Here is a 24,197-nt window from a genome sequence, read left to right on the forward strand (position 1 = left end):
TTGGTTGCTGTTTTTCATAGTAATAAACCTCTTTTTCACTTTGGTAATGCATTGTGAAGCCCCACTATCAACAACCCACAATTCATTGTTTCTGGATGTTGGTTCACCAGAAATAGCCAAACCAATGCCCTTCTTAGCCTTCCCACTGCTATTCACATTCTGTTTTTTACCCTTTCTACAGAATTTGGCTATATGCCCTCTAGCCCCACAAGAATAACATTTCTTGACGTTGTAAACAGTGGTAAATGGCTGCTCCTCTCGTGGCTGTGTCTCTCTCAGCTGGTCTCTGTCACGCCTTCTTCTGGACTCTTCCAGCAGTCTCCCAGTAATGTTAGTCAAAGTCAGTTCCTCTCTGGTCAGGACTTCCAAAGAAGAAACATACTCATCATAACTCTCATCCAAAGATGACAGAATAATGTAGACCTGATGCAACTCTGAAAAAATCAGCTCCTTTTCATGAAGCTCTTGAAAAGTTGCCTTCATGTAATTTAAATGGGTCAGCATATCTCCATTCTTCTGCAGACGAGCCCTAAACAGCTTACGTGTAAGGTGTATATGTGCACCCACACTGTCACGAACATAAAGCCTTCGCAAAACATCCCAACACCTAGCAGCAGACTCCTCACCACGAATATGGACAAGCTGCTGGTCATTCAGTGTTAGTCCAATAATGCAAAGAGCTTTCTCGTTGCTTCGTTTAAAGTCGTCTAACTTCTTTGCATCCTCTTCATCATCTGGATCCCAAGCAGTAGTATCTGGTGGGTTATTTACAACAGCCCATAGTCCTTCCTTGCGCAAAAGCAAGCAGCATTTCGTGGACCAGGAAACATAGTTTGTCCCATCCAACCGGGTTATCCAGGAGATGCCTGACAACAGTTCCTGTGCCATTTTACACCAAAAAGCTAACACAAGCTCAGCTAGGAATACTGTGTGTACTTACTCTCAGTACAGGCCTGGGCCCATAACCAGTGTTAAGGAATTTATTGTGCAGAGGTCTCCTTGTGCTACCAAAGAGTTGCACAGACAAGGAAGGGCACTGAGAGCAGTAAAAATCACACACAGAAATACACTGAGTTCTAAAAGCAAAAAGTATTTTACTTTGAGGTGGTGTAAAAACAAAAATGCACAGTCAAAAAATAAACAGTCCAGGTCATAAACAATAGCAACAGTCCAAGTAGCAATCCAAACTACAAAGTCTTCTTACCGGTCCAGAGGTCAATACACAGTTCAGGTTTACAACAGTAGTAAACCAACAGCAGAGCAAAAACAGTAATAGTAGAGATCAGTGAATTCAGAGAGAGAGAGAGAAGCTACGTTCCTAGCTTCCTCTTATTGTCATGAGAACACTTACACACCCATTGGCCAATTAACTTCTTAAAGACATAGCATTATGGTTAATATATTTTCAACCCAACATTGTAGGCTAACACCATATGCCTAACACAACTGTTCAAAGATGCCACAGCACTGAAAAAGTCACTTACCACCTGTCCTCAGACTTACAACCATCTCAGACTTATGACCATCTCATTCCTTATCTCCACAGTCACGGGATCAAAATTCAGGGGGCTAGCAATTGTCATGTATTTACGACAGTTGCAGCATCCTAGGATCACATGACCACCATTTGCAACCTTCCCCAGTCAGCTTCCAATATGATTTAGTCAATGGGGGGAAGCAGATTTGTTTAACAAACGTGTGATTCCATTAACAACTGCAGTGATTTGCTTAACAACCGTGGGGGAAAAGGTCATAAAATCAGGTGTGATCTATTTAAAACCCACCTTGCTTAACCACGAAAATTCGGTGTAGGAGATGACCAGGCTGAACCCGAGGGAGGGGTCAAACGCGTCATAAGTCACGAGTCCCTTTGCATCCACAAGAGATCTTACTCCAGCCCACCTTGAATTCCTGTTTATTCTTAACTCCTGCGCATTTCCCCTAACGGTCACTTGGCCAGATTCTTACAGAGAACTTAAGCTTGCAATAAATCTTTATATTCATTGGAACTGTTTGAATCTCCTGATTTCCCAGGTGCTTGACATTCTGGTCCCAACTGTGATTGTAAGTCGAGGACTACCTTGGTAAATGGGCGTGTACCAACAGATAAACTTTGGCTTTTTTATGACTCATGGACTTCAATTCCCAGAATTCCTGAGTCAGCATAGCTGACTCAGGAATTCTGGGAATTGAAGTCCATGAGTCATAAAAGAACCGAGGTTGCCTACCCCTACATACCTTTGGAGTAAGAAACCAATACTGTTCTATAGTTAATGCTCTTCCATTTGTCTTACAGATGACCGAAGGGAGACACTGCCAAGTACAGCTTCTGGATGATAGGAAGCTGGAGCTACTAGTTCAGGTGAGACATATTGTAGTTTTATTGTTTCTGTAGCACTGATTCAGTAATTGACCTCTTCAGCAGGGCTGATTGTGCTTCAAAAATGATTTGAAAGAAATGTTTTAAACTTTGTGCCAGTGTAGCACCTCTCTGTCATTAATTAAAGCAACAGAGTTTTTTTAAGGTTGGACACAAGCTTGGAGAGATCATGCAGCAATACATTTTTATGATTAGAGTAGAACAAAACAGAAAAGAAAAGAATAGAATAACAGAGTTGGAAGGGACCTTGGAGGTCTTCTAGTCCAACCCCCCTCTTTAGGCAAGAGGCCAATACCATTTCAGACAAATGGCTGTCCAGTCTCTTCTTAAAAACTTCCAGTGTTGGAGCATTCACAACTTCTGGAAGCAGGTTGTTCCACTGGTTAATTGTTCTAACTGTCAGGAAGTTTCTCCTTAGTTCTAGGTTGCTTCTCTCGATCAGTTTCCATCCGTTGCTTCTTGTCCTGCCTTCAGGTGCTTTGGAGAATAGCTTGACTCCCTCTTCTTTGTGGCAGCCCCTGAGATATTGGAACACTGCTATCATGTCACCCCTCACCCTTCTCCTCATTTGACTAGACATACCCAGTTCCAGCAACCATTCCAGTCCCCTGGTCATCTTTTTGCTCTTTTCTGCATAATAACAGAGAGCTGTTGGGTCCGTGCTTATTTGAAGTTCCAAGCACTCAAAGAGGATGAACAGCCCTGCTCCTCAGCTCACTCCCCAGTATAACAGCAGCTCTAAGAAAGAGGGGGAGGCATAGTAGCTAGTTCAGAGGATGAGAATAATTTAATAGGACTGGTTGTTTCTGGAGTGCTTTGGGCACTATATGAAGAAATCAAGAAAACTGTAGTGTATTGGTAGTTCTTGATTTACCACCACAATTGAGCCCAGAATTTCTGTTGCTAAGTAAGATGGTTATTAAGTGAGTCGTGTCCTTATTTTATGATCTTTTCTGCCATGGTTGTTAAACAAATCACTTCAGTTGTTAAGTGAATCATATGATGGTTCAGTGAATCCAGCTGCACTGTTTATTTAGCTTGTTGGAAGCTGGCTGGGAACATCACAGTCACATGACCCTGGGATGCTGCAGCTATTGTGGGGATGTGTCATAAGTCATTTTTTCAATGCTGTTGTAACTTCAAAAGGTTGCTAAACAAATGGTTGCAAGTCGAGGATGACCTACATTTAGAGGAAGGACAATCATGACAATCAGTAATATAGAAATTTAACCTGCTGAAAACAAGCTGAAAGAGTTAGGAGACATTATAATCTGTATGGAAGGCAAAATGAAACCTGTCTGATATCTGCGTAGTAGTAGTAGTAGTAGTAATAGTAATTCAAGAAGATTTATTCTCTCATGTTCTTGAAGAAGGATTATATAACTAGTGGGTTCAAGCAAGTAGATTTCAACTAAACATTAGGAGGGAGAGATTTCTGAGAGGAGATTGCTCTTCAGCAATGAATCAGTCAACATTCTCAGGACTCAACTTTGGTTGATGGTACTTTGGCACCTAATGATGGTACTTTGGCCACCTAATGAGAAGGAAGGACTCACTGGAGAAGAGCCTAATGCTGGGAAAGGTTGAGGGCAAGAGAAGAAGGGGACGACAGAGAATGAGGTGGCTGGATGGAGTCACTGAAGCAGTAGGCGTGAGCCTAAATGGACTCCAGAAGATGATAGAGGACAGGAAGGCCTGGAGGAACGTTGTCAATGGGGTTTGCGATGGGTCGGACACGACTTCACAACTAACAACAACAACAGACAGTAACATGTCAGAATTATTTCAAGATTCCTACTTTGAACTGAGAGTATTAGAAGGTCACCAAGGGCCTCCCTCCCTTTAGAATCCTATATTGTCATACCTCAGCACTCGACTGCTTCAAAACTCATCAAATTCGATATTTGACATGTTTGGAAGCAGAAATCTTGTCCTGGGGCTCGTCTTTCTGTCGTTATTAGAGATGCAAGGAAGAATTTGGTGATGTTGGCTTGCCTCATGACTGACTATTTCTTCCAGCTGAAATAGCGGGTCATGTGGTAAGTCATGTGATTTTCTCAGTACCCGTTGGTTTTAGTATTCAGCGCATCTTCCGGAACGAATTTTTGACAAGAACTGAGGTGACACTATAGGTGATCAACATGGGCTACATTGCATTGCGTGTTAGTTTTACTTTCGCTAATATTTGATCATGATATCTCTTTTGATAATATTACAAGGGTAACTTTGTTTGAATTCACTATAGTCCTGTTGCAGTGGAGTTTCTTAAAATATTTTTAAATAGATAATTTTAATTACTTATAAAGATATGTAAATGAGGAAGAGCTACCCCTTCCAACCCCATTACTATGAAAATAAAAATTAAATTTCTACTCCAAGCTAAAAACTTTAAGGAAAATAGTCCAATGGGAAAGAATGAAAACTTTTCCAAAAGTGTTATTAACGCAAATTGGCAGCAGAGAGAGGATAATTTGATATTATTGTTTTAACACAAGAGAGATAGCAAGAATAACATACTTTTTTTTCCTTTGCCTATAGCCTAAACTTTTGTCACGGGAATTATTGGATTTGGTGGCTTCACATTTCAACCTCAAAGAAAAGGAATATTTTGGGATAACATTCATAGATGATATGTAAGTACATCATGCAGTTATTTTTAAACCCCTTGAATAGTCAAAATGTAAACTGGTGTTTCCAAATTTATTTTTAGAGAATATCATAGGCTTCATTTATTGACTGATATCCCCAAACTATAGAATTCTCCTTCTGCTTGCTTCTTTTATGATTATAGCAAAAAATATCGCTGTCTGGGTATGCATAGTGTTAACTGCTATGCCTTTTATTTTGCTTTATTGTTAGGTTATCCTGCACAACCTTTTTCCGGTCAGCCTAGGTCAGTGTGGTGCTAACATTATTTATCTATTTCAGACACCCACCAAACAGAATTTCTTAGGGATTACATAGCTTTTCCCAGCCTGATCTTTGGATTACAACTCCCAGAACTCAGCCAACTGGCCGGCTGTTAAAAGATTTTTGTGTTTAAGTCTATACATCTGGAGGACATTCAGATTGGGGAAAGTTAAGCTAAATACACTCAAGAATTGGAAGGGAGAAGAGGCTGGTTAGATAGTTCTCCAATTATTATTTTTCCACTCCAAGTTAATTTCCATGCTGTTTACACACATAGGGTTACATGTTTCCCTCTTCATGTGCAGAGATTGGGGGAGAATTTAGAGTAGGGAAGATGCAGCCATGAAACAATGAAGTTATAGAACTATAGAACATAGAATCAAAAAAGGATTGGAAGAGGCCTCAGAAGTCTTCAAGGCAGGAGACGTTATACCATCCCAGTCATATGGTTGTCTAGTCAACTTTTGAAAACCTACAATAATGGAGCATCTCACAATTCTGGGAAGCAAGCTGTTTCATTGATTAATTGTTCTGCCTGTCATAAAATTTCTCCTTATTCCTTTAACAAGCTTTCCCCCCATTACTTCTTGCCCTGCCCTCAGGCGCTTTGGAGAATAGGTTGACCACGTCTTCTCTGTGACAGTCCCTCAGTGAAGACAGTTATGATGTCCCCCCAAATCAGTCTTCAAATTTGACAATCTTCTTCTAGTTTCTCTTCCAAAATTTCTTTAATTTACTTGTTATACATATAGACATGCATACTATATGTAAGCAAAATAAATTATATGTGTATTTGTATATATTTTCTGCTATATGAACGATTGATTTCCTGTTGCTGGATCTTCTCAACTTTTCTATAGGTAAATTCTGTCAATAGATTTTGAAGGTGTTGGTACATCTGCTGCTATTTGAGAAAAAATTCCTAAAAAACATAAGACTGAACATAAGAGGAAATATCTCTTCCTCTTAACAACTTTCTAGTTTAGGAAATTATCTACTGATGTTAAATTCCTTTTTGTGTTTTTTGGTTATGAATTGCAACCTCCAGAGGGCAGAAGACACCACTTAAAACTTTTTCTATTAGGCAAAGCGTGTGACTCAGTGACACAAATACTGTTCAGTCAAAGCACAGATGAATGATAACAATACACTTTAATGGTGAAGGCTTTCTTTTCCTCATGCTTATTTTTCCTCTCAAAAAAATACATTTATAAATTTATTGTAGGCCATTGTAAAATGTAGACGTGAAAAGAACAAATGAAGATTGAACCACCACTCCACACTTAGTACCATCCAGATAGATTGGATTCCAACTTTTTTCATATCCAGTTAGTAAATAGTGAGAATGCTTAATTCTTCTGGTGTATAAAAGGTAGAGGTAAGAGTCCCTGCAGTTTTTACTCTGCTAGTTGTTGCCAACTACAGGGAGCAGTGTTCATCTCCATTTCAGGACCATTGAGCCAGCGCTGTCCAAAGACATTTCTGCAATCATGTGGCCAGCATGATGACATGTTACACTGTTACCCTCCCACCAAAGTGGTACCTATTTATCTACTCGCATTTGCATGCTTTCAAACTGTTAGGTTGGCAGGAAATGGGGCAAGGATGGGAGCTCACCCTATTGCATGGTGCTTCAAGTCTCAAACCTGTGCTGCTGGCTTTCCAGCTGACAAGCCCAGCATCTTAACCACTGAAACACCATGCCACCCTCTTGTATAAAGGTAAAGGTAAAGGTTCCCCCGCACATGCGTGCTAGTCGTTTCCGACTCTAGGGGCCGGTGCTCATCTCCGTTTCAAAGCCGAAGAGCCAGCGCTTGTCCAAGGACGTCTCCGTGGTCATGTGGCCAGCATGACTGGACGCCAAAGGCACACGGAACGCTGTTACCTTCCCACTGTAGTGGTCCCTATTTTTCTACTTGCATTTTTATGTGCTTTCGAACTGCTAGGTTGGCAGAAGCTGGGACGAGTAACAGGCGCTCACTCTGTTACGCGGCACTCGGGATTCGACCCGCCAAACTGCCGACCTTCTGATCGACAAGCTCAGCATCCTAACCCACTGAGCCACCGCGTCCCTTTTGTATATGAGGCTGTAAAAAAGGAATGGCTTTTTGCCTTTCTGTTTCTTTTGAATTAATAATGTGCTATAATAGGATTTTGAAGGCTAGTAGTTCCTTTGCTCAAGAACTTAAATCCTAACTTCCTTGTGTGTGTGTGTGTGTGTGTGTGTGTGTGTGTGTGTGAGAGAGAGAGAGAGAGAGAGAGAGAGAGGGGGGGGGAGAGGGAGAGGGAGAGAAGCCAGCAATATTGTCAATAAGTTATTACGAGGTGGCTAAGTGGTACAAGCAATTCGGAAAAAACTTTTTAAACATTTGATAAAGTAACCAGAAACCAGTTTACTACACCTTGAGTCTCTGATCACATTTGGAATTGCTGTGTAGAGTTAGTGCATCTTTCATTTGAATGGACAGTTGGCTTCCACTTTAGACTCTCTGAGAAAGTTACGCCAATTATGTGCATGCCAACTATTACTCCTATGTTTCATTCTGGCCCCTGTTCACAATCATACAGGTGGTCCTTGATTACATTGGGACCCGAATGTCCATTGCTAAGCAAGGCAGTTGTTAAGTGAATTGCACCTGATATTATGGCCTTTTTGACACAGTTGCTAAGCGAATCACTGCAGTTGTTAAGCAAATTCAGCTTCCCTCGTTGACTTTGCTTGCCAGTGGATGGCTGGGAAGATGGCAACCCCACGACTAAGGGATGCTGCATTCGTCATAAATACATGCCATTTGCCAAGCGTCTGAATTTCAACTGCATGAACATGAGGATGCTGGGTTGGTCACAAGTGCAGGGGTTGGTCATAAGTCATTTTTCCAATGCTGTTGTATCTTCAAATAGTCACTAAATGAATGGCTGTATGTAGAGGACTACCTACATTTCAGCCCATTAATTGGTTCTTAATGAAGAGGAGGGATAAGATTGGACTTTGCTGAATATTTATAAATGCTACATTATCTGTGCTTGCTATGAAGGTAGGCAGTGAATAAAATGAAAAAAATAGAGTTAGCCAACTTCATCTCTACGTTACCTTGATCTTTTAAATTGCTGAGAAAAATAGTCTCCACTATATGAATTAATATCATTTGTTTATTATGTTTCCTGTTCTGTTTTGATGTTTTTCAGGGGACACAATGTCTGGTTACAGTTAGATCACAGAGTTCTGGATCATGATTTACCTAAAAAACCCGGTCCAGCAACTTTGGTTTTTGCAGTCAGGTAAGTATGGATATGCAGGACAAAATGAATTTGCACTGTGGAATTTCTAGTTGTAACCATTTTTTTTGAAAAGAATAAATAGATCTTTGTTATTATCAATGACAAATAAGTAGGACAAATTTTAAAAAAAAGTTAAAAGGATGATATATGCAGGAACGTGTGTGTCACATTTCCCTATCACTTCTGAACTAGTACTGTATGTCGGCCCATGTGGTAATTTTTATGTAATTTTTATATTTAAGCCTTAACAAGATGACTCATTATACTAATGGTTTTACATTTGAAATGCAGTTTAAAGAAAACCTTTTAAGGAACTTCCTAGTCTTCTCTATGTGTTGTAACTGCACATGTTCAGAGGGCTGGAGGTATCTAATATATCTCTCTCCAAACTCCATACTTTCAAGGTTCCTGCTCAGACAATAAAATAATAACACAATAGAAAATGAGCTAGTCTCAAATCTTCAGGATAGACGCCACCCAAAAAGCAACTGAGGAAGAAAAATTACTCCAGTAAGACAAACTGCTACATATATGCAGGCAGCAAAGTTCTACTCCCACCATAACCCCTATCCACTAATTATATTACCTAGCTTGACAAGGAAACATCTACAGAAAGAGAAGCAAGTTTAGAACACCAGAATTCACATACTGAAATGAAATGAATGTTGATGTGATGTTAATCTCTTAGAACAGGGGTCCCCAACCACTGGTGCATGGACCAGTACCGGGCCACGACATGCCAGCAACTGGTCCACACAAACAAGCAAAGCCCCATATGCGGGTTGCAGGCAGCACACAAAACCACGCACTCTCCAGTCCACGGAAAAACCTCTCTCCATGGAACTGGACCTTGGTGCCTAAAAGGTTGGGGACCTCTGTCTTAGAATCATAAAGCTGGAAGGGTCTTCCAGTCCAAATCCTGGCCCAAGGCCAGAGTCCTCATTCCATCGTGGATAAACAGTTGTCTAGTCTTTACTTGAAAACCTCCAGCAATGGAGCATCCACAACTCTGGAAGGCAAGCTGTTAATCATTCTTACTGTCAGGAAATTCCTCCTTATTTCCAGGTTGGATCTCCCTCTGACAAGCTTTCATCCATTGCTTCTTGTCCTGTTCTCAGATGCTCTAGAGAACAAATCGATCCCCTCTTCCCTGTTACAGCCCTTCAAGTATTGGGAAATGGCTATCATTTCCCTCCCCCCCTAACCCTTCACTTTATTAGGCTAAACCAGACTAGTTTCCTTAGCTGTCCAGTTTAGCCTCCAGACTTCTTATCATTTTTGTTGCTTTTCTCTGTATTCTTTTTAGGCATCAGCATCTTTTTTTGTTTTGTAGTGACCAAAACTGGACACAGTATACCAAATGTGGAGTATTTGCAAGTCTTGGAGAAGAATATTTCATAATTGTGATACCATAATTAGGAAAGTACTTAGCTAGATAACCTTTATTGTCATTTTTTACTGTGGGCACAATGGCACACATTAAAAATGAAATTTAGTCTCAAAGTGTACACATACATAGCACAAATGTAAACATACTATACACAACTTATGTATAGACCTTTACATATAAGTAACATACAAATATTAATCACTGTCCATCTTTTTTTTTATTGAAAAGTTTTAAAAATACAGTTTTCCTTTATAAAACCCCCTTCCCCCTCCCTCCTCCCCTCCCTCCCTCCCCCCTTCCCCCCCCTCCCCCCCTCCCTCCTCCCCCCCCACCTCCCCCTAACCCCCCTCCCCCCCCGGACTTCCCAGAGCTAAATACAAGGTATATATATATAAAAAAGCAATCATAAACAACCATATACTAACAACTATAAATTCTAAAATCCCTCACTCTCTAACTTATATAGGATCAAACAAAACTTAGCATTATTAAATATATATAGAAGACAAAATAAAAAAAGAAAAAAGAAAACGAAAGAAGACTTATTCAAATGCTAGATAAAACTTCTTGACCCTATACTTATTCTGGATAAACTCAATCCATTTTCTCCATTCCATAACATAATGTTCTTGCGAGTAATCTTTCAAATAGGCCGAAATCTTCGCCATCTCTGCCAAGTCGGAAACCTTTAAAATCCACTCTTGTATAGTCGGCAGTTCCTCTTTCTTCCAATATTGACCTATCAAAAGTCTTGCTGCCGTAACTAAATTCAACATCAACTTAGAGTCCACAACTGTAGCGTCAACAATTATTCCCAACAAAAAAAATTGCGGACAAAACTTTATCCTCCGTTTAAAAATCTTCTGCATATTCCACCAGACTTTTATCCAAAAAGCCTTGACCTTTTTACATGTCCACCATATGTGAAAATATGTTGCCTCTTCATCACCACACCTCCAACATTTAGGCTGATAATTCGGATACATACTTGCAAGCTTTTTAGGATCTAGATGCCATCTATAAAACATTTTGTAAAAGTTCTCTCTTAAACTTTGAGCTTGAGTGAATTTTACATTCCTCACCCAGATCTTTTCCCACGTGTCCATTGTAATAACTTCCTGAATGTTTTGGGCCCATTTTATCATACAATCCTTAACAAGCTCTGTTTCTGAATCGATCTCTATCAATGCAAGATATATCCGTTTAATATGTGCTGGTCCTTGATTTCTAATTTGCTTTATCAAATTTTCATCAGTCGTTGCAAATCCATTTTTTTGGTCTTCTTTCCACCTGGCCTGTAACTGAATATATTGAAACCAAGTCTGAACAACCTTCTCTTCTCGCAAGGAACTATATGATTTCAAGCACCAAATATTCCTTTCCAAACTTAAAATTTCCTTGTAAGTAGTCTCATCATGTTTGAAACCAGCATGTATATTTTCTATTGCGTGTTTTGGGATTGCCCACAATGGTATCTTGCTGCTTAGCTTATGTCTATACTTCTTCCAAACTCTCAGCAATGCCTGTCTTAAAATATGCATCCTAAACACAGTATCTACCTTCTTATCATACACCAAATATGCATGCCAGCCAAACAACAGATCATGGCCCTCAAGATTTAATAACCTCGATTGTGTCAAATTAATCCAATCACTTATTCCTACTAGTGCAGCAGCTTCATAATATAATTTAAAATTAGGCATTTTAAGGCCACCTCTCTCACGAGTATCCTGCATAATCTTAAGTTTAACTCGTGGCTTTTTCCCTGCCCACACAAATTTATTGATACCACGCTGCCATTCCTCCAAGTTAGAGTCTTTCTTAAGAATCGGTATCATTTGAAATAAGAATAAAAATTTGGGCAGGACATTCATTTTCACTGCTGCAATCCGTCCCAACAAAGACAATTGCAATTTTTCCCAACTCTCCAGTTCTTTTTGAATTTTCCCCCATAACTTTTCATAATTATTTTTATATAGCTTTGTATTAGAGGGCGACAAAATCACCCCCAAATATTTAACCCTTTTAACAATCTCAAATCCAGTTAATCCTTCTAGGAGAGCCTTCTGCAAAACTGTCATATTTCTAACCAAAATTTTAGTTTTCTGTATATTTACTTTAAATCCAGAAACCTTCCCATATTGTGTTATTATCTCCATCAGGTCCACAACAGAGTTCTCTGGCTGGGTCACTGTAACAACCAGATCATCTGCAAATGCTCTCAATCTGTAATCCTGATCTCCAACTTGTATCCCCTTAATTTTTTCCGAATTCCGAATCTTAACCAATAATATCTCTAATGTTAATATAAATAACAAGGGCGATAGCGGACAGCCTTGCCTTGTGCCCTTCTCAATATTACATACTGTTGTCAAACTATTGTTAACTATGATTCGGGCAGTTTGTTTTTGGTATAATGCCCTAATCGGTTGTAAAAAATTTTCCCCAAAATCCATTTTGTCTAAAACTTTCAACAAAAATTGCCAGTTCAATTGATCAAAAGCCTTTTCAGCATCTAAAAAGATTAGCGCAGCAGAGATCTGGTTGTGCCTTTCCAAAAACTCTAACACATCAACTATATGTCTCACATTAGTTTTCATTTGTCTTCCACTAATAAACCCCGTTTGGTCCCCATGAATCACCTGTTGCAGAACCCTCATCAGTCTATTAGCCAAAACCTTAGCAAATATCTTATAATCTGTATTTAAAAGCGATATCGGTCTGTAATTTTTAACTAAAGTAGCATCCTGGTCTTCCTTCGGAATCAAAGAGATAAAAGCTGTTCTCCAAGACGGGGGCACCTTTCCCCCCCTCTGGATTGTCTGGAACAGTTCCTTTAACGGTTTTATCATCTCTAATTGCAAGTTTTTATAATAGGCCGCAGTCAAGCCATCAGTGCCTGGTGCTTTATCCACCTTCAGTTCCTTAATAGCTGTAAAAATTTCTTCTTCTGTAATCAGTTGGTTAATCCCCTCTTTTTGTACTTGCGTAAGAACCGGGATGCTAGCCTTCTCCAAATACGTATCAATATCTTTTGCATTAATGTCCTCTTTAGTATATAATTTCGAATAAAAATCCACAAAGGCATCCTTAATAAGATTCTGTTGATACACAACCCTTCCTTTATGCTCAATCTTATCTATATTAGATGCCCTTTGTTTTTTCCTCAGTCTATAAGCCAACCATCTGCCTGGCTTATTAGCATTGCAAAAAGTATTATGCCTAGCAAACCGCAGATTGGTCGCCACTTGATCAGCCATTAATTTATCAAATTGTCCTCGTAACAGTCTAATAGCCTCCTTGATCTTCACCTCCTCTGGGTTCAAAATCAAAGCCTTTTCTTTTTCCTTTATTTCATTCTCCAGTTCTTTCCTTCTAGTTTCCACTGCACGTCTATGTCTATTATTCATATATATCAACACCCCTCTCATATAGGCCTTGCTAGCATCCCAAACCATATCCATAGAGGTACCCTTATTCATATTCATCTCAAAAAAAATCCTTCATCCGCTGTTTGCATTCTTCCACATTTCTCTGATTTCTAAACAAATTCTCATTTACGCGCCATGAGCGTCTATCTCCTCTTTCCTTATCAATCTCCAACCACACTGGACTGTGATCAGAGATAATTCTTGCGCAGATTTTCACCTTTTTAGTTCTCAAAAGAAGATCATTAGTCAACAAAATAAAATCAATCCTCGAAAAAGATTGGTGTCTATCAGAATAAAATGTATAATCCTTCTCCCGCAAATGTCTCTCACGCCAAATATCTCGCAATTCCAGGTCATCCTTCATTTCAAAAAAAGATTTAGGCAGTCTAGCGTGACTTGGAATGCGTTTAAAGGCTCCAGCCTTATCCAACTGTACATCCATAACTCCATTCCAGTCCCCCATAAAAATAAAGGATTTATAATCCAACTGGGTAAGCTTTGTATGAAGTAAACTAAAAAAGTCAGCTTGTTGTTGATTTGGAGCATATAATCCAACTAAAAGCGTCTTTTTACCTTCAAACAACAGCTCGATCATAACATATCTTCCATGCTTATCTGCTTCAATTAGGTCCGCTGTTAAGGCACTTTTAACATAAACAACCACTCCATTTTTCTTATTCTCTGCAGAAGCAACAAATTGCGTACCCAGCCTCGAGTTCAATAAATACTTTTGATCCAAAACTCTAATATGCGTTTCTTGCAGGCATATAACATCTATCTTAAATTGTTTTAAATATTGAAAAACTTTCTTCCTCTTCTGCGGTGAGTTTAGTCCATTAACATTCCAGGTTAAAAATTTAGTTGCCATGTATATCCTCGAGAAGCTCTTGGACCACAGCTTTGATAGGACTGGTTACTTTAGGCCGTGCTCCTCCCACAGCTTGGCTATGAATGCGATGTGAAGAATCTGAAGACTTTTGCTGATCTTGTTCTTTTATTTTCTTTGCTCGTTTTAAAGCAGCACGCGTCACTCTTTGCTCTCTAGGATCATCCAAAGAGATTGTAGCTTGATCTCCTCCAGCACCATTTTCCTCTGTTTCCTCCTCTTGTTGTTCTTCTTCTCCAGATCCCTTTCCAGCTTCCAGGAGCGTTAATGGGGTTGCTTTTAAGACATTATTGTAGAAATCACGTGCTTGTTTCACAGTAATCAGCCTATACCTTTTACCTTCATACATCACCATCAGCCCCTCTGGAATCTCCCATCTGAACCTTATATCTCTTTGCTTGAGCTCTTGCACAAGAAATGTATAGTCCTTTCTTCCCCTTAAAATCCTTGGAGGAATTTCTTTTAAAACCAAGACTTCTTGTTCAGCAATCACAACCTTAGCATCATAGGCAGCTTGTATAACTTGATCTCTAATTTCTCTTTTTGCAAAATAAACCACCACATCTCTAGGCAACTTTCTCTGTCTGGCAATCCATGAATTCACCCGAAACACTTTATCCATAGCTGCTCTTATTTCAGATGCTGGCTGGTTCAATACCCCTTCGAGAGCCTCAGAGATCAGCTGCTTTAAATCTTCTTTAACATTCTCTTTTAAGCCTCTAATTCTGACAGCAAACTGCATCTGGTAATATTGGGCATGGCTTAACTCCCTTTCCAACTTGCCTCTTTCAATTTCATTCTCCCGTGCTTTTACTTCTAGTATAGCATTCCTTTGAGCCAAATCATCCACTTTTTCATCTAAATCTTCCACACATTCCGCCACTTTATGCACTGAAGTCAAAATGTCTACCTTCATCACGCTGTACTTCTGTTCCATCCTCTCTTCCATTCTTTCCTCAAATTTCTCCAATTTCTCCTCCATCTGTGCAAATTTATCAGCAATTGATTGATTAATTGATTCCAAAAGTACCTGGGCATGTTTATCCAAGGCATCTCGCAAATCCTTCGATGTCAACACTTCAGGAGGGTGCAATGCCTGTAGTGATGATTGTTGCACCGGCGAGGATCCTCCACTCCGAAGAGTTTTAGAGGGAGGTTTAGCCGCCATCTTTTAATCCTCAATTATGACGCACTTTCAATTAAAGTTTAAAAAGTCCAACAAGTTAGAGAGTACAGTAAAATAGTCCTCTTCACCTTTTCCTCTTGTACCGCTCTGCCTGCTCCTTTAAATCATAGTCCTTTCTTCAGGCAGGGATGGTTCGCAGACGCCTGGCTCTGCTCCAGGAAGTTCGGAGCAGAGACGACGGCCAGCTGGGAGCAACCCAGGCTTCGGGGGAGTTCGATCCTTCAGCCGCCCAAGCTCGAAGCTCAGGCGGCCTCGGAGAACTCTACCCCTACCTGGGGCCTCACCCCCTCCTCTTCTCCCGAGGAGGGGGCTTCAATTTCGCCCGAACAGCTGATCGGCGCTGTTTCGGGCGAAAAAACAAACAGCTGAGCCGCGGGCAGCCAAGGGAGGCTGTCTTCAGCGTAATTTTTATATTTAAGCCTTAACAAGATGACTCATTATACTAATGGTTTTACATTTGAAATGCAGTTTAAAGAAAACCTTTTAAGGAACTTCCTAGTCTTCTCTATGTGTTGTAACTGCACATGTTCAGAGGGCTGGAGATATCTAATATATCTCTCTCCAAACTCCATACTTTCAAGGTTCCTGCTCAGACAATAAAATAATAACACAATAGAAAATGAGCTAGTCTCAAATCTTCAGGATAGACGCCACCCAAAAAGCAACTGAGGAAGAAAAATTACTCCAGTAAGACAAACTGCTACATATATGCAGGCAGCAAAGTTCTACTCCCACCATAACCCCTATCCACTAATTATATTACCTAGCTTGACAAGGAAACATCTACAGAAAGAGAAGCAAGTTTAGAACACCAGAATTCACATACTGAAATGAAATGAATGTTGATGTGATGTTAATCTCTTAGAACAGGGGTCCCCAACCACTGGTGCATGGACCAGTACCGGGCCACGACATGCCAGCAACTGGTCCACACAAACAAGCAAAGCCCCATATGCGGGTTGCAGGCAGCACACAAAACCACGCACTCTCCAGTCCACGGAAAAACCTCTCTCCATGGAACTGGACCTTGGTGCCTAAAAGGTTGGGGACCTCTGTCTTAGAATCATAAAGCTGGAAGGGTCTTCCAGTCCAAATCCTGGCCCAAGGCCAGAGTCCTCATTCCATCGTGGATAAACAGTTGTCTAGTCTTTACTTGAAAACCTCCAGCAATGGAGCATCCACAACTCTGGAAGGCAAGCTGTTAATCATTCTTACTGTCAGGAAATTCCTCCTTATTTCCAGGTTGGATCTCCCTCTGACAAGCTTTCATCCATTGCTTCTTGTCCTGTTCTCAGATGCTCTAGAGAACAAATCGATCCCCTCTTCCCTGTTACAGCCCTTCAAGTATTGGGAAATGGCTATCATTTCCCTCCCCCCCTAACCCTTCACTTTATTAGGCTAAACCAGACTAGTTTCCTTAGCTGTCCAGTTTAGCCTCCAGACTTCTTATCATTTTTGTTGCTTTTCTCTGTATTCTTTTTAGGCATCAGCATCTTTTTTTGTTTTGTAGTGACCAAAACTGGACACAGTATACCAAATGTGGAGTATTTGCAAGTCTTGGAGAAGAATATTTCATAATTGTGATACCATAATTAGGAAAGTACTTAGCTAGATAACCTTTATTGTCATTTTTTACTGTGGGCACAATGGCACACATTAAAAATGAAATTTAGTCTCAAAGTGTACACATACATAGCACAAATGTAAACATACTATACACAACTTATGTATAGACCTTTACATATAAGTAACATACAAATATTAATCACTGTCCATCTTGAATACATAACGGAAGAAGGAAGCTTTAGAGTTCATAAGGTTAATACGGTCCAGAACAATACTGTGACTGAATCTGGATGTTCTGCTTCGGATACTACAAAGCCTCCCCCAGAAGGTAACAAGGAAAACAGGTTGTGAAAAGGATGTGTCGTGTCCCAGATAATCTTACAGACCCTGTTCAAACAACGCTTCTGTGCTATGTCCTGGATGGGAGGGAGGGAACTGCCAATGATCTTTTCGGCCATCCTCACCACTCTCTGCACCTCCTTCCTGTCTGAAGCAGTGATGTTTCCAAATGAAACTGTGATGCTGTATGACAGGAGGCTCTCGATTGTCCCTCTGTAGAAAGTGGTCAGGACAGGGGAAGGAAGATGTGCTGTTCTCATGCGACACAGAAAATGCAGGCGCTGCTGTGCCCTCTTCACCAGCATCTCCCTATCTCGCGACCAAGCCAGCCTACTTGTTAACTGCACACCCAGGAACTTGAGTATATCCATTGGTGGACCGGGACAATTGTACAATTCTTTTTTATAATCTTTCAGCACTGTTCCCGATATATCTGATTTTATTCTAAGAATTCTCAACCTGTGACATGGCCCTGAAAGTACAGTTATCAAATTTCATAAATGAAAGAAAAGAACAAAGCAATGAATCAGGTTCTTCACCTTCATGATTAAGACTTCATCTTATTTTTACTTCTTCATCTGCTATCTTAAGAGGACACAAACTGACAACTTATTAACATGGCAATAGTAACATGAAACTTTTTGAGATCTTTTAGATTGAAAACTCTTCCATGAGATCAGTTTCACCCAAGGCCTTTCCAATGTTATTTTCAGTTGAGCTCATTGCTAATCCAGCACCTTCAACCATGGAAGAGAATGGATAAGTTTTTATCATTTTCACTTTTGAAAATAACTTCTCAGCAGGTGTAACTAATAACAGTGCAACGAATGGGAATTGCTACATGCAAATTTGAATGTATATATTGAATGTTATAGCCTAGAGTTCCTTTTTTTGATTTGCAGAATTGCCAAAATTGCCTTTCCCTTGAGTGCTGCTTTATGTCCCCAATTGTCAAAATTGCTGCCTCCTAAAATGACCATAGGTTCAGTGGTACAAATCTCCATGTGATTACTACTTGGAAGTAAAGAGACCAGATGAGCAGATCTAAACTCAACATCTGGGTTTTCAGCTTGTTAAAATCAGTGTCGTAAATAAGGTAACGTACTGCTATGTTGCCACGGAAAAACACCATAATATATTGCCAAAACCTTTAAAATCAGTACCCAGAATTTAGCAAAGGAAGCAGCTTAATAGGTGTGACATCTGTTTAAATGTACCTTCTTCTATTTCGTCTTATCAATTATATATCAGAATAAATATTTTGTAGGTAACTTGATTTCTTTTCTTTCAAAAATTTGTGCAATATGGATAGGTTCTTCCAGTTTGGGATTTTTATTGCAGTGATATGTTATGGTTTCATTGAAAAATACTCCTGGGGAGTGAATTTCTTTGCTGACACTCAAACAAGAATCTGATTTTTACAATACATATATTTGATAAGCCTTCCCCTTTGTTTTACGTATTGTACGAATGTTTTTGCGCAGTGCTGTTGGACTAATTGAATTGATTTGCAGTACAACGGTGTTGGTTTTTAACCTTTGATTTACAACTGTGCGATTACAAGATAATAAAATTATTCCTCTCACCCTTTCTTTTAGATTTTACATAGAAAGCATTTCATTTCTGAAGGACAAGACCACAGTTGAACTTTTTTTCCTCAACGCAAAGTCCTGTGTGCAACAGGTAATTTGGCTCAGTTTTCCATACAACTGCAGATTATACTTCAGTAGTTGTAAACATACAAGTAATTAAATTATATGGATGCACTTCTACATTTAAATACCCATCAACCAAGGGAAATGTGAGTAATTCTTTTTCACAAGTGCATGCGTGTGCAAACACACGTCAATTCTCAAATACAAACAATGGGCAACGGGCTCCAAAATAGAACAGGTGTCATCCATCATGAAGAAATAGGGTTGAGGGAAAAGTTAAGTAAAGGAATATTGGGGCAGAGAGAGATTGCTTTGAATATGTACATAAAAGAAAGCTCTCAAAGATTTGGCTTGTATAATAATTCCCTCATTGGAAAAGAATGTATAAATAAAGCTAAACATTTTTTTTCTTAAGAAACTTTGTAAGCATCCATCAAAATCACTAACTCTGTTCACCGGCATGTCAAGAGAAGATTTTTTTTCATGTCAAATGTGTTTTGACCATTGGGAAGTCATATTTCCAAAAATGGTAGTGCAGAACAGTTTTACCTGAGGCAAAAGAATTGTGAACATATCTTTCTTCACTAGTTGTGGGCATATCCAGAACAAGGTGGAAAGTACAAATGACTTTAAAAAAAACAGCTGTTTATGTTCATGAGACAAAGAATATTTACATATTTATGCAGGTAGTCCTTGACTTAGGACCACTTATTTAGTCCCCCCCCAAAGGTACTTATGTCCTGATTCTGAAGCTCTGAAGGTTGCTGTCCCTGCAGCCACCTGCAGCACTTTTCGGGAATAGCAACCGGACAGCATTAATGGCCATTTCAGCATCCTGCAGTCATATGACTGTGATTTTTGATGTTTTTGCCAAAAACAGGCATTTACTTTTGATTCTCAGTTAAAGCACCTCAGAGAAAACCATGCGTTCCCTTAAAAATTGTAGCATTGTCTTAATGACAATGGTGTTCACTTTACAATTACTGCATTCGCTTAACAACCACCACAAAAATATTTTTAAAAAATTAGGTCAGTCATATGGGCTACCCGCTTTATACCCGTCACAACTTGTCACCATGATGGGCGGGCTCCATTACATTTGTAAGACAAGGACTCCCTGTATGCTCAAAATATAAACATTGTATTGCTCCTGTTTGGGGTTGAAGGGAGCTGGTTACAACCACAATAATCTGTAATACTGCAAATATTGTAGAGAACTACTAATGAAAGTTTTAACTGCTTTGTGAGTAGTTTGAACTGAGAATAACATATTACACTTAACTAGTAGGTGTGTGCTAATTGGTATCAGAATAAATGATGCCAGGCTGTGGTTTCTTGTGGAACCAGCTAGTCAGCCCAAGGGAAGAGCACTGTCCCCAAACCCAGTTTTTCTAGGTGCCTTTGAAAGTGGGTGGCAACTCCAAAAATGCAGTAAATGTCTTTTTAAAAAATATTTGCACTATAACACGAAACTTCTTTTCGCTCATTCCCATGTCATTCAAATCAGGAGGCAGGGAGGGGGAAGTAGTAAGTTACGTAGGTGGTATGATTGAAAGTTAATCTAGCCTTGGCTCCCTAAGGACTGAATTAGCATTGCTGACTAACTTTTCCATGATATAGCATTTTATCCACTAGGACGTTGATTGACTTTCAAGAGCAGAACGTTGCTGGTCTGTAAGTCTTTGTAGATTGTCTAGCAAAGCCAATGGTAGCAGATTCTAATGTTAAAAATTAGGAACATCCAAGAGCCATTAATCCCTCCCACTGGTCCACTCAAGAAGTTTCTGTCATATGATTCATTTATTATATTCAGACTGACAAATCAGGGGATTATTATATCAAATAAAACATCATTGAAAAGCCACAAATAGAATAAGCAACTCTGTTATTGTAAGAATTATAATTAACTCCTCTGTTAATTTATTTCATCCTCTTTTAAAATCCTCTGAACCACTAGCCATTAGGACATCTTTATTTTCCATAAATCAATTGCCTACATAAATCTTCTGATCATTTTCATTACTCCTTTCTGCCTATTAGAGAGAAGACAGTTCTGTGATATCTTTGTGGTTGACCACAAAGAACTCAATAACCTATGTATGATTGTGCCTGAAATTTATATAAATTTATGATTGTGGCAATTTTATTTTTTCCATTCCTAATTATCATCAGGGGTGTTTCCAGCCCTGATTCTATTTCTAGCCATTAAATGGATGATATTATTGATCTCAATCTAATCTTACTAATTAGTTCCCATTAGTGAAATCCCTGTGTGAGAATGTGATTGGGAGATGGGTCTTTATACCCTAATGTATTTCATTTGATACTGAACATTTAACACATGTCTCCTTTCATTTAGATAGAAGGAAATGTTTATTCAGCTTACTTTCACTATTCTGAATCAAATGTTATATCTCAGCAGTTCATAGTTTGTATCTAATTTCTGATGGGTTATATAGTCCAAAACAAATTGGAAAAAACAGTACCAATGTAGAACATTTTATGGGCTCAGCTGTTTATCTTGCTCTATTGTGACAATTTTATGTTCATTCTCATCCGCCACAAATACATATTTTGTATTTAATCAATGGGATCTTCCCAAGAGGATTCATCTGTTCCCATGACTGCTGAATTTACTCAAGAATTCATATTTATTTATTGCCCAAGCCATAACCTAATTACTGGCTGAACATATCTGCATCAGACTGGAGATGCAAATGACACAGTGCAAATGACACAATGACACATTCATTGTATTTCAGTAATCTCAGTTATTCCTCTCACTTTCAGAATTGAGGATTACTTCAATTCTACCACTTCTTTTAGGGAACAGAAATTGGTAATACCTCTAAGCTTAATAATAAGTGAAAATAATAATTAATATATTCTCGTCTGCCCAGCTTAGCTAAAGAATGAAACTGAAAAGATTGTCCCAATCAGTAATCTCATAAAACTCCCACAAATGTAATAGCCTGGAGTGGAGAAGCTTAGATAGTGGGGTGTGGTACAGAAACCTGGCCAGATCAATAATTCTGTGAGTTACTGAACATTTATTAACTGTTTCAGTAAAGTAATAGTTGACTGAAGTATCCATTGTGAGATAAAACTGGAGCCAAGTGGGTTATTTCATGGGACATGAAAATATAATAACTCCATATAAATATATTCTGTAATTTGGTTACAAGGGATGATTATTTTTCTGTTCAACTATTAACTTTCTTGTATTGCTTGTCCACAGCTCCACCCTCATGTCTATGCTAGCTAGCATATTATTTCCATGAGGTCCCAAGTTCAACCAACCATGAACCCTAGAGAGCCACTATCAATCAGTACTGATAATACTAAAATAGGTGGATCAGGGATCTGACTCATTACCAGACAGCTTTCTACATTCTTAGATAATAAAGTGTGTTTGAACACAGTTTATTTTTGTTCTTATAGAATATACTTTGTGAGCTGCTTATTATACCCTTCTTAAAATGCTGTTTGGATTTATAATGATAACTGAAATCTCCTGTTTTGTCAGGAAAAAAACCTCCTTTTCCTTTTAAAAGTAACCTAAATTAGATAATTTTAGAAAAGTATTTGGCATAGGCCTGCATTTATTTTCATAACGGTGTGTGAAGATTGCACTTGAAATAAAGACCTATGTTTCAGAGGTAAGGAATCTGGTGTTCAGATACAGGTAGTCCTCAACTTATGACTACAATTTAGCCCAAAATTGCTGTTGCTAAGTCTGTTCCACAAGGCTCAGTTATATATCACTGGCTAGATCTTACAAAATCACAGTTTCTGTCACTTCTGAGCGTTGGGTATTGCTTATGTACTAGGAATTAGAAATACAGGTGGTCCTCAACTTACAATCATTCATTTGGTGATCATTTTAAGTTGCAATGGCACTAGAAAAAAGGGAGTTATGACCAGTTTTCCTATGTATGACCATAGTAACATCCTTGTGGTCACAGGATCAAAATTTGGACGTTTGGCAACTGGCATGTATGTATAACAGTTGCAGTGTCCTGAGGTCATGTGATCCCTTTTTGCCTTCTGACAATCAAAGTCATGGAGGAAACCAAATTCACTTATCAGCTAACTTGACAACTGCACTGATGCACTTGGCAGCTGTGGCAAGAAAGATCATAAAATGGGGCAAATTCACATGACAACTGAATTGAAAGACATCTTGAACAGCAAAAAACTAGAAGGTTTTTAGACAGGCACATTCAGGTACAAGCGCTGTGCTGGCGCAGTGGTTAAAATGCAGTATTGCAGGGTAATTCTGCCAACTGCCAGCAGTTCGATCCTGACGGGCTGAAGGTTGACTAAGCCTTCTATCCTTCCAAGGTCAGCAAAATGAGGACCCAGATTGTTGGGTCAATAGGCTGACTCTGTAAACCATTTTGAGAGGGCTGTAAAGTACAATGAAGCAGTATATGAGTCAAAGTGCTATTGCTATTGCTACAACAAAAAATATAAATGTAACATCCTGGTAAAAAATGAACACCCAGAATGACAAGGACTGTGCTGGATATTATTCAAATGAGGACTTCTGGCATTATCCTTATAGAATAAAATAGAATTCTTTATTGGCCAAGTGTGATTGGATACATAGGAATTTGTCTCCGGTGCGTAATCTCTCAGTCTACATATAAACAATGTGATAAATCATCATCATCATCATCATCATCATAAAATACATTCATCATAAATCATAAGATACAACACTTAGCGATAGTCATAGGATACTAAATAAGCAATCAATATAAATCATACCAGGATACTAAATAAAACAATATAAAATGTAAGATACAAGCAACAAAGTTATAGTCATAAAAGATAAGGAAATAACTAATAGGAAAGATGAGAAGGATAATAGTACTTGTTGTTGTTGTTGTTAGCTGCAAAGTCGTATGCGACCCATCACGACCCCATGGACAACGTTCCTCCAGGCCTTCCTGTCCTCTACCATCTTCTGGAGTCCATTTAAGCTCACGCCTACTGCTTCAGTGACTCAATCCAGCCACCTCATTCTCTGTTGTCCCCTTCTTCTCTTGCCCTCAATTTTTCCCAGCATTAGGCTCTTCTCCAGTGAGTCCTTCCTTCTCATTAGGTGGCCAAAGTATTTGAGTTTCAACTTCAGGATCTGGCCTTCTAAAGAGCAGTCAGGGTTGATCT

The 24,197-nt window shown here is 39.1% G+C and overlaps 1 protein-coding gene across 2 annotated transcripts in view; it reads left to right on the forward strand.

Moving 5' to 3' along the window:
* FRMD4B (FERM domain containing 4B) overlaps nt 1–24,197 on the forward strand; it is a gene marked incomplete at its 5' end in the record, with an annotated part of 181,339 nt that overhangs the window by 32,010 nt on the left and 125,132 nt on the right. For both annotated transcript variants that reach the window (XM_081318101.1, XM_081318102.1), the window contains 4 exons: nt 2,297–2,362; nt 4,919–5,013; nt 8,477–8,569; nt 18,966–19,050. In XM_081318101.1, coding sequence (XP_081174227.1) covers nt 2,297–2,362; nt 4,919–5,013; nt 8,477–8,569; nt 18,966–19,050 — 339 coding nt within the window. The remainder of the gene's footprint in view (nt 1–2,296; nt 2,363–4,918; nt 5,014–8,476; nt 8,570–18,965; nt 19,051–24,197) is intronic.

This window comes from Vipera berus (genome assembly GCF_964194415.1).
Source record: "Vipera berus genome assembly, chromosome: 2".
Lineage (NCBI taxonomy): Eukaryota > Metazoa > Chordata > Lepidosauria > Squamata > Viperidae > Vipera > Vipera berus.